At 47.5% G+C, this 11,162-nt stretch overlaps 3 protein-coding genes across 3 annotated transcripts; all 3 read right to left on the bottom strand.

Moving 5' to 3' along the window:
- Positions 1-896: 896 nt before the first annotated feature.
- N7503_011984 (Mg2+ transporter protein CorA-like/Zinc transport protein ZntB) lies at positions 897-2,492 on the bottom strand (the record flags this gene model as incomplete). Its single annotated transcript, XM_057071530.1, has 4 exons — positions 897-983; positions 1,066-1,680; positions 1,752-2,137; positions 2,210-2,492. The coding sequence occupies 4 exons, from the start codon at positions 2,490-2,492 to the stop codon at positions 897-899; spliced, it is 1,371 nt and encodes a 456-aa protein (XP_056918141.1).
- Positions 2,493-3,500: 1,008 nt separating this feature from the next.
- Positions 3,501-4,461, bottom strand: N7503_011985 (Mg2+ transporter protein CorA-like/Zinc transport protein ZntB; the record flags this gene model as incomplete). The annotated part of the gene is made up of 2 exons (XM_057071531.1): positions 3,501-4,238; positions 4,306-4,461. The coding sequence occupies 2 exons, from the start codon at positions 4,459-4,461 to the stop codon at positions 3,501-3,503; spliced, it is 894 nt and encodes a 297-aa protein (XP_056918142.1).
- Positions 4,462-7,946: 3,485 nt separating this feature from the next.
- Positions 7,947-10,424, bottom strand: N7503_011986 (transcription factor domain-containing protein; the record flags this gene model as incomplete). The annotated part of the gene is made up of 2 exons (XM_057071532.1): positions 7,947-9,030; positions 9,085-10,424. 2 exons carry the CDS (start codon positions 10,422-10,424, stop codon positions 7,947-7,949), a joined length of 2,424 nt encoding a protein of 807 aa, XP_056918143.1.
- Positions 10,425-11,162: the final 738 nt, after the last annotated feature.

An 11,162-nucleotide genomic window follows, 5' to 3' on the forward strand; every position in this document is an offset into this window, starting at 1 on the left:
AATGATCCAGAAAAGGCTCTGATTGAACGTGCCGTCTCTGATGTCCACACTGTTCATGCCGAGGTAAGATGTAACAAATGATAACGGTAGGAAAATAACTGTCACAGTGGTGAATATAGTGATGGCTTTGCTATTGGACTCTTTTCGAACTTCAATCATGGATCGGAGCTATTGTCTTGAGTCAGCAAAGAGAAACAGTAAAGGCCCATTGATTGTATATCATTACCAATATAGATGCCTTATCAGCCAACCGATCAAGCCCAGCTAGGTCGTGCTTCATTCGATTGATCTGTTGTCGGATATGGCAGATCCTTTGCTGGCTGATTTGGCTTGTTGAATTTTGAGAAAATTCCCACACCGAGCCCATTTGTTCAAGGAACTCCAATTGCTGATCAAAAATAGAATTCAAAATACCAAGCTCCTCTCTGAGCTTCTGAATTTGGTCAAATACTGCGACATTGGGTGAGTTTCGTGATTGCAACTCCTATGAAGTGGTAAGCTCGGGGTGCTTATTCTTTCGTACGTAGACGTATCTCACTAGATGTTCGATCTGGCCTCGATAAAAATGTAAGAGGTCAAATTCGTGCTGTGAAGTGGCTCGCACTGTCATCATTTTCTTTGGTAGTGTCGCCAGTCGCTCAATTAACATTGTTACCATGGCCTGAGCATCAACGCGCCTGAAGACCTTAGCTTCACTATAGTCCCCAGTACTGATCATGGCCATAAGTTGGTGTCTACCAATCAAAAGGTCCTTTCCAATTTTTGATGCCCTCTGCTCAAGAAAGTCACACCGCCCGGGTTGTACGTGGCTTTCTTGACTGCAAGCACAGACATAGAAAATTAGCCGACTGAAAGCATGAACCAGCGCTTTGGGGATAAAAAACTTGGTAGATTTTTCAGCTGGTCCGCATGAGACCCCAGCCTGAATTTGTTCCAGCTTCTGGTGGAAATACGACAGGTTCTGTGCGACCTTTTTGAGGTAGCTGTCGGAAAACTTCTCCTTTCATTAGCATTTGCTATAAACTTTCGGACCGTGGGTAGATATTGTGCCGTGGATTGCCTCACATTTCCATCTGCTATCTTCATGGCAGCCCCATAAAATTTCTTGATAACCCAGTATCGATAAATTTCCTGGTAGAAGACAGGCACAAATGCATCCAGAATTCCAACTGAAGTGGAGATCACTTTCTGCTTCAATGCCCAGCTTTCTCGTTTACCCGCAAGCTCATCGGACGCCTCAATTTGCATCAACCCGATGCCAATGCGCTCCATGTGTGCGCGTAGTTGCATCCTGGAGCAATCAGGAAAATCATTTATCGCTGCTAGTTCTCCCTCAAATTCAATGTACCATGGGGCTTCACTGTCTCGTTCCTCCAGTATCGCACGGATAGTGCTATCAACATCTTTGTATTGATCGGGAACAGGGCCACAATCTGCTGATGAGTTGTCAACTATCCCGTCTGCTGTCTCTGATTTCCACGCAAAGATAGGACATGCCTGCGTTTCTAGGATTTTGTGGGGTCGGTCATTGACTCTTGGGGAGATTGGTGGAGAATTCTGCTCTTCAAGTGACATTTCTGTGAATGAAGATGGCTGTAGGCTTTTTGATGGAAGGTTACCGTAATCAGACATGACATCTTCTCTTGATGAAGATTTATCGCTTGTCAAGCTTAAGGTTGACTAGCGGTGGTGATTAGAGACAAGATAATACCATATGTAGACGGCGACCAAACTGGTTTCTGTTCACTTACATTTATTGACCAGGCATCATTGCAGTTTTGATACACGAAGGGGTTTATTCCATCGATACTCGCACCCCTTTGTGGAATTATCAGGTAATCCAAAGCATTGGTAGATGTATGCTCGTCCCCAGCGGATGTCAGTATGTCGTCTTCTTCTTCTTCTTCTTCTTCTTCTTCTTCTTCTTCTTCTTCTTCTTCTTCTTCTTCTTCTTTAGGGAGCAAGTAGTCCCACACGCTGATATCACTTGAAACTTGATCTTCCTCTGTTTCCTCTATGTTCGATAGTAGGGACTCGGCTATTGTTTCAGCTGTTAAACCTGGTCGAGATTCTTCTATCAAGTTAGGATCCACCCCTGGGGAGAAGTCTTGGGTTGACTGTGGTAGGATGGGATGAGCTTTGAGAAGTTAGCTTATTGCGTCATTGTAAAACGCTTTTCTCAGGAGCATCAGCACCCCCTGACTCTTACCTTGTTTTGATAAGTTGTTGCATACTGAGGATTCAAGTTCATTTTCTGGAGTAGGGATTTCATCTTCACAAATCTCAGCGCCAACTCGCTCCATGAGATTGTTTGAGTCAGATGAGTGTTCGATGGTGACTGAAAGTTTGAGCTCGACCCCGGGAGGGAAGGTCTCTTCCTCACTGATCTCAGAGCCAACTTTTCCCAGAAGATCCAGTGAAAGGGATGAGTGCCCGGCGGCAACTGAAGAGTAATCATCGGCTTCTGTGTCATCCTCAACAAAGCTCTGCATGTCCGTATTTTTTCTCCGGAGTTTCTGGGGAACAATTTCTTCGCCCTCTAGATCTACCTGGACATCTGCATAAGATCCGAACTCTCTTGTCAAGTGCTCAGTCTCATCAGATGTGGATGCTAATTGACTTTCTTTGTAGGTCTCAGATTCCGACAGATGCCCCGTTGATATTACATGTACTGAATCGGGATAATTTTGGCCATGGATAGAGTGATATCGAGTCTCCGAATGGATTGAAGATTGACCTCCATGAGACCCTGGAGGCAGATGCGCTAATGAGTCTGCATAGCGCTTCTTCCCCTTGCTAGGGGAATACAGACTGGCGGTTCGGGATAGGGGAATCACGGTTTTTGCCGAGCTTTCATTCTGTAATGAGGACTTGTCGCTCCCCCGGGGACTGGCTGGTAATTGAAGCATTTGAGGCTTCTGTAAAGAGTACCCATTCGCACGCTCACGATGGAGCTCAATTTTGCACCCAGGAAAAACCTTCTCACGCCATTCAGAGGGAGCGAATGGCCCCCTAGGGCCAATTAGGCTGTATCCCCCAGCAATGAAGATCGACCAGTCCTGGGGTCTTCTATACATCTTTGTGCCAAGCAAAGAATACATTTTCTGCAATCTCTTAGCAAATCATCATGTTCTCACGAATTCGACATATTCAATCAGGTGAGAATAGCCTTACCTCCCAGTCTCGGGCGATACGCCAGGGGATAACCATTTCAACCCCATTGAAGTCTTTCAATCGGATTGGCTCTTGTTTCCTCCAAGCGTTTTCGTCTATTGCTTGCGTGTTATGGTTTTGAATCTTATTCTGGTGTCCTCTGCTTTTCTTGTTTAGAAGGACAGGATGTCTCTCGAGAATGGCATCGCGAGCTCTTCTGGATGATAGAAACGGGGGCTGATTCTGTCTTGCTGTCTTGATACCTGATTTGTAAATTTCAAATGTTATAATTTGGCTCATGTGCTTGGTTTGGAGGGGATTGTCGGGCTTAAGGAAATTGCAAGCTACTAACCGGCCGAGCGTGACGGAGCGCTGTGTGGAAATTGCCTTGTAAGAGCTTTTGTGCTTCCAAGAGCCAATGGATGATAATGTGGGTCACCGGAATGACCATTGGATAATGTGTGATGGTAAGGAGTGACTGTAGTCAAATATCCATTGTCCTTCGCAGAAAAGGGATCAGTCATGCCGTACCCGTGCAATGCGGATTGCGAATACGCATTCCCATAAGGCGGCCTCCAGAGAGGCGGCTGGTAATAAAGGCTAGACTGTGGGCTCATTGGATGAGAGGGGTAGGACGATGGTAGATTGTAGGAGTAAGGATTGAGCATCTGATTGAGAACAAGCTGGTTTTCCTGCAATTCATATGGTATCGTAGGGAGTATGGCTCCCTCGCTTTGTACTCTGTTTCCTTGCCCATGAGGTCCTTGGCTATATGAATGACTTTGTGAGAAGGGTGGTTGTAAGATCGGTGGTGGCGGTCGCGGTACTGGGTGCGTCGGTGGTAGATATGCCTCTGGTTGCACAATCTCAGGTTCAGGTTCTGGAACAGGCTCTCTTGGCTTGCGCAGGATATGAATGAGAATGTCTTCATATTCTTGCTTTGTAATGATTTCAGACCAATTCACCTCTGAAATCAGCTCACTGTTTGATTGCAAGTCGTAACCCTCCTTCCAAGAGTCATCGTAAAAAGATTTTGACATGGAGTTTTCTGACCCTAGAACACCCACGAACACATTGATAAACTCCTATAATATCCTAGTGTTAGTGCATTTGATAGATGGAATGTTCAACAAGCCCCTTTTGTTTACCTACAAACCATGTTTGGCATTGCGCTTTGGGCAGGCAGTACTCCTTTCCATCGAGATCGATTACCCGAATCTGAGAAACCTCAGCGGCTGATCCTGGGCTAACAGCCTTTTTGAGTATAATGTGCTCCCCTTGTAGCTCCTTCAAATCCGTGGGGCTCATGCTGAGGATGACATCTAGTTGAATATTAGAGATGAATAACTCCCTCTGTCATACACAGGAAACTTTCCTCCATTTATAAGGAGCATCCAGGCCTGTGGTACATGCAGTACGTCAGTTGACTCTCCAGTCCCGAGCACAACTTGCCGTTCATTTTGTTTAATTGTTGATTCGAACGAGTATTGGAATTGATGAAGACTTCTCACTGGATGAGAAATCCCAACAGGCTCGTCCCCAGGGAACTCTTTTGTAGAATTGAGCGGCTGAAGAGCCACGAAAGGAAATGCGAAAAACGCAACGGAACACTGGTCACTCGATTGCTCCATCGTGCTAATATCGCTTGTTGAGACAAAATTCACTGCCGTCGAGTCGAAGTATTTCCCATGAATGTAGCTCTTCTCCTTTTGGCGGAGGTGTTTAAACAATGAAAATATCAGCAGACTCGTCGCTTGTGAAATGTTCTTCAACCTCAATGCCTCGGTCTAAAACTCGATCAGCAAGGTGTCCAGGGGCATCATCGCGAACAGCCTTACTTGAAAAACTTCCAAACTCATTGGACTGCTGTTGAAGTGACTTTGGGAATAAAATTGGTGAGCTTAATTGTATTTGAAATAGGCGCCATTGTCAGCGATGAAATTCGGCTTACATCCATCGTGTCTCTGCCTGAACCAAGCCGCCCTTGTCCCCGAATATTAGAGTCGCAATGTCATGGTTGCGATCCTCCAATTCTGTGGTCAATCTTGTTTGAATGATCTCATATATCTCCGTTGGAATCGCCTTGTCACCATGGTTGAATGTCGGTTGGGTATACACCTTCTTTGGGGGCAGAGGACTGGTATCTTCCCCCTTTGCGCTGCCAGATAGATGACGGCCAATTTTGATGAAGTTGTTTACTTTCGTTTCTCTGACGTCAAAAGGATCTGCTGCGTTATCTTTACACCGTGTGAAATTGGTCGCGTCAAAGCTATTACAAGTTTGTGCAATCTCTGGAGGTGGCGATGGTGGAGTCTGGACCCCTTCTTCGGGCAGGCTAGGCGTAGGAGCACCAAGCGGATAATGTTGTGGCTTATATGAATTTGCTAGGGGAATATTTGAGGTATGAAACGCGTATGGTGTCGGAGGTTGGTAGGGTTGATACGATTGGTATGGCAGATTGAATGGGTAAGATGGGTAGGAACCATAGGGAGGGTACGAACCGTATGAAGGGTACGAAGGGTAAGAAGGGTAAGAAGGGTAAGAAGGGTAAGAAGGGTAGGAAGGGTAGGATGAGTAATGCTGGCTGTATGGATAGGATGGATAGGATGAGTTGGGTCTGTTCGCAATTTGTTGGGGCTGCTGGTGCGCTCTCGTGCCCTGCGGTGGATATGGACCGGTATATATCTGTTCCCCAGTTGTGCTTCGAAACAGAGGCGAGGACTGCGACGAAAAATGCGAGTGATCGTTTTCGATAATGCGCGGTCTCCTTGGGTTAGACCGAACATAGCTATGCTGTGAAGATGGAGATGGCGGTGAGGCAGAGGCTGATGATGAAGATTCGTAATCACTTGAATCGGAAGTCTCCATTGTCGCAAGCAACCCAAAGATGAAGTTCTCGGATCCGGACCCAGCGGTTACCCAGGAGGTAAGTTAGGTTTCCGTCAAAGATGGCTCGGTCAATTCGTACCGGCTTCGCCGCAATCCACGCAAATAGGGCCCTAGCGCACACATGCATGATACATGCATGAACGCTAAGCCCTTTACATTGGCTTGGCTGTAATATTTTGTTTTGATGAAAAATAGCCCCACGGGGTGTGTTGGCATTTTCAGCTATGCACGTGTATAATCACCTGGGCGTTTAACACCCATCTCTCTGTGGACCAACAGTCTTCTGCGCCGCATCCGGTAAACCTAAGAAGAATATTTCATCCTAATTCTTTGATACTGAAGAACAAATACCACTCTTGCTTGAGGTTGTGGAAAGAATTTCAAAAGTTTGAACGTTTCAGTTTTAGAAGTAGTATTCAGTTTTGTTTATGCTATTTTTTCAGGCTGCTTGATTTGCAGACTATGTTAGCATATGGCCAGATGAGGGCACACGAGATTTTATTACATGAATGTTGCTATTCATATAATTCCCTCTTTTTCCTGACCATGATACTTCGTTGATCCGGGCTCTTCTCACACTATATTGACTTCTCATATTATATTGAAGCTCACTTCACAATCCTTCCGGCGGCCCGTATCCTTACATGCATAGGCATCACTGTCTTGGCGGCGAGCAGCCGCTAACCAAAAGAGGACCCGACCTCGAGCCTCCGACTTGTCAGAAGCCTCCAACTCGCAAGTCGCCGTGGGATTGGCTGTTTCAGACCATGGCTTCCTAGTGTAGTTGAGCGAGAGTAGTAATCCCATTGGATCACTGAGGGCAATACGGTGGTTGCGCCATCCCGTGCAGGTGGGTTTCTCACCCCCGGTCGCGTGAATACACCGTAAAAAAATCAACGAAGGAAATATCTTAGAGTCGAAACCACCTGCTAGATAGTAGATATCATATCCTTTCTGTACCGATGTAAATGAGCAACAACAAATTCTGTTGCTCAATATTCTACCAAGCTCTGATTGGCATATATATTTGCCCTCTTCAACCTCTTTTGCGACTGCCACGAGCCCCAAACCCGCATACTTCGATCACCTCTTACTATGTGCTGGAAGCGTTGGATTGGTTTGCATTCGAGACAAACTATCTAAAAGTCGCGCTTGTCTGTGGCATCCTTGGATCGTATTGGAAGGCATAAATTATTTGTTTTGAGAAGGCGCGATGCAGTCGAATACCACCCACTATTCAATCCTTTCTTCTATTGGTTCCTGATCTCCCCTTCTCTTCAAAACTTGGAACGAAAGAGGATACAAACAGAACGTCATATTGCGTGAAAAGGAGGACCTTTATCTAAACTATCGCGAGATAAATTTCAGTAAATCCAAAGACCGACACTGATCTTCCATTGGGAATGAAATTACAAGGTTCAAAGATTGAATTGAAAGTACCTCCTTTGTTTGAAAGCTTGTCATTCGGTTGTTTCTTCGGGGCTTGCTTCGATCCCTTTAGCGTCGGAAAGACCGAATACCCCACATCGAAGGGAGCACTGGGCTTGAGTGGATCTCACCATACCTCACGCTCATCCGGAATTTCTTGTTACTGTGGCTGGACAGAAGAGTTTAATAGGAGTGTTTTGCTCGGGTGACCGATCAATACATCTCTGGGTAATTCAAGACTTGATTCATGTATATGCATATAGTAATGTTGACTGGAACAGAGGCTAAAAATAAATGGGTATTTCCACAAGTCGACGGACCTCCCAAAAAGAAAGACAACGTGGAATATAATCGTGTATATGTAGGTCCACGGGCAACATTGTAATGCCAGACAAAAGAATCATGTATAAGCTGGTAATCCAATGCGCCAATAAAAACCAAACATTTTAAGCGTATAGTTCATAACACATTCAAACTCAAATCAGGCTCGCGATATCCATCCGTGAATGAGCAGAGCTTGACCGTCCATCAGTGGTATCCGAAGCAGCAGACTCAGGATTCAACATAGAGACAGATTCCTGCTGAGGCGTCTGAACCGGGTCACGCAATAACGCGTCCTGATCTCTCCTCTGTTTCTCACTGATAAGTTCATGAACTGTACTTTGGATCCATGCCCATGTCTTCTCGGGCGTTCCCCAGGCCGCATCGTCCTTCTCGGGCGGTTCCGATGTGTTACGGGCTGCTGTGACAGCTTCGAGATGTGAACCCGTCTCACTACCCTGCCACACCCAGCTTCCATCGCTGGTTCCCTGCATATCACCTGAGACGTATGCCATCATTTCTTCGTCGTGGTCGAGGATGCCCATCTCGCCTTGTCGGAAGCGGTCTATTAGTGCACGGAGGAAGAACGCGAGGTACCGGCCGCAGGCTACGTTGATGGCGCGGCCGTCGCCGATAGCGGCGCTGGCTTGCACGCATGCGAGTGCGGCGGTGTATTCCTGGCGGAAAAGGAGGAAGAGAGTGCAGCGCCAGATGTGGGTGCAGAGGAGGGTACCGGCTGATGAGGCGAAGAGAATTCGCCAGTCGGTTGGGGTGTTGGTGCGCATACAACGGGATAAGATGGTGGCGGTGTCGATTGCAGTAGTGACGCAGTAATCCATAGCGGTTGAGCGGATGATATCTTGGCAGTAGGGTGTGATATTATGGCGATGGAGAAGAAGGCGGGCATTCTGGAGATAAATGATTGGGGCCAGGGAGCGAGGGTCGAGGTCCTGGTCCGTTTTTGGGTGAAGATGTGGAGGGAATGTTGCTAGACATGTGTTGAAGTGACGTTCGAATGTGTCCAGGGTTGCGTGGCTGATTGTTATGGAGCGGAGGGTGCGAGTGAGTTGACCGATTGACCGGACCACGTGGATAGTTGCTAGTAATGGGGTTGTTTGGGGGCTCTCCGGAATATTGCCACTATCTGTGATATATTGGTCGTCGACTGGACAAGGGAGATCGATGTCGCAGTCTTGGTCGTTGATTAAGACTGGCTTGCCCATCTCAAGAGCGAGTAATCTGTCTCGTGTAAGTCAATGTCTGGAATATCAATATCAGTCAAGGAACACCCACCGATCCCATGTGTACAAGCCCCACCAGAGGCGTTTCCGCATTTCTCCTTCAAGCGGGGGCCATGGACCGGACTCGATATGCAAGCCAATCTCTTGAGCTACGCGCACCGCAGATGCAATCCACACCCAGCTCGCGGACTTAGAGTTGACCTCATAGAGAAATATGCTGGCAAGTAAAGCTGCACGGGCTCGGTCCTGGTTGAAGTTGTCTTGCCATACATCTATGATCCCGCAAGAGATGCGTACGAACTCTTTACCCTGCTCCTCACGATTCGGGTTTATTGTGTGGATAGCACCACACGCGAAAACTCCAAATAATACAGCCGCCCATTCACTGGATATACCGACGATGGAGCCTTTCCGATAGACCTTGTCGTACTCTGCGGTGAAAGACGGCCAGTGGAGAACTGGCAGAACCGAGTGGACGCAGTTGAAATACTGTGCCAAAAGATTATCTGCAATCTCCTTCGGTGGTAGAGCCGGTGCATCGCCTGATACGATAGACTTGGAGTCTTGTTGCTGATAAGGAGTCGGAACCTTTAAGATACCCCGACCATGTTGGCGCAAGTTCCTGCGCACATCCGATAGGTCCTCGGTAATCGATATTCTGGGTCGTCGAGCAGGCCTGTACTCAATCTCCGGTAATGTGATCAATTGCTGCGACGTGACTTCATCCACATCCATCATCTGATCAGGACGAAGCCTCCCAGCTCTGAACTGCTGCAACTGCTGCTTAGTAGACTGAAGCTGCTTCTCCAGATCCTGCACCTGCTTAATAGACGACATGCGACGATTTGTTTCCTTAGTGAACTGGCAACGAACACGTCGGTTATTGCATTCGGTGCAGCTGCTTGATTCCGACGCATCACATTTCACCTTACGTTCCCGACACGCATCGCAGCTCGGATCCTTCCTGCGCTGTCGATACGCTCTCTTCTGCTGCAGTTGACTTTGAACATGACTGGAATGTCCGATCGGGCTTGTCTGGAACAGACCCGGGTTTCCCGGTAGAGCGCCCATAGGAGGAGCGTCACGCAGGCCCCCATTTTCAGCTGGGGATCCCGAGGCAGAGTCGTAATATCGGTCATACGGCGACGTCGATGGACCCGGAGCCAGACTCATTCCGTGCTGTACCGGACCCTGAGGCATTGGTTGTTGAGCGGGAGCCTGGGGCATGGGCTGTAATAGATGTGCCATACGCATCCCGCTGTCGGGTCTACTTGGCGGGGCGGAAAGCATCGCACCGGGAGCCGCGAAAGCGCCCGACGTCACCGACTGCACGGGAGGCAGCTCATACGAGCTTTGATTTTGAGCCCCCGCGCGAAAGGGAAGAGGGTTCATTTCGGTAGGAAATTTTAAACCTCCACTTTGGAAATGTTATTCCCACTTTGCGCCCGAGAAAACCAAAATGCTTAAAGGTAAAGTTTGGTTAGGGTTTTTTTTTTTTTTCCTTCCTAGAGAAAGGGTAGATGCGCAATGTCAGAAAATCATTCGATGGCCAAGAGTCCAGCCGCCGTTTCCTGGAATCAAGATCATAGAACGGGCAATATGCCGCGAGAGAATCCTAGTGGAGGGAAAGAAGGTTGCTATCGCCACGGGGGAATTCCAGGCCCAGATCGCTTAGCCCCGAATTCAAGATGGAAGCGCGGGTCACTCAACACAGCATTTGCAGGCCATTCTTAACGCAGGATTTGCGTAGCGTCAAGAATCAATGCCGTGGACAGTGGACAGCAGCGAAATGTATCGGTGGAAACGACCAAACCAGTAAACCCAAAATACCCAAATAGAGTGCAAGTCCGGGATGACGATTCAAATGCCGAGGTTGGGGCAACTTTGCGGCGAATTAAAGGACGAATGAAGATGAAGAAAGGTGTGTAAGGATCACCCGTCAAGGAAAAAAAAGGTTTCAAATTTTTCAAAGGCAAAATAAGGGAGAACAAGAATAAAAAGGCAAAGAGCCGAAAGGAACCAGATCGACATGGCAAATAGGAAAGATTCAGTATTACGATCACCGTTCACCTAGGCCCCATCAGGGTCCGGTATTGTGACCCAAAGAGTCAGATCGTGGAGATGGAAATG

The sequence above is a fragment of the Penicillium pulvis genome, assembly GCF_028828015.1.
Source record: "Penicillium pulvis strain IBT 33274 chromosome Unknown scaffold_8_segment0_segment0, whole genome shotgun sequence".
In the NCBI taxonomy this organism is placed as follows: Eukaryota; Fungi; Ascomycota; class Eurotiomycetes; order Eurotiales; family Aspergillaceae; genus Penicillium; species Penicillium pulvis.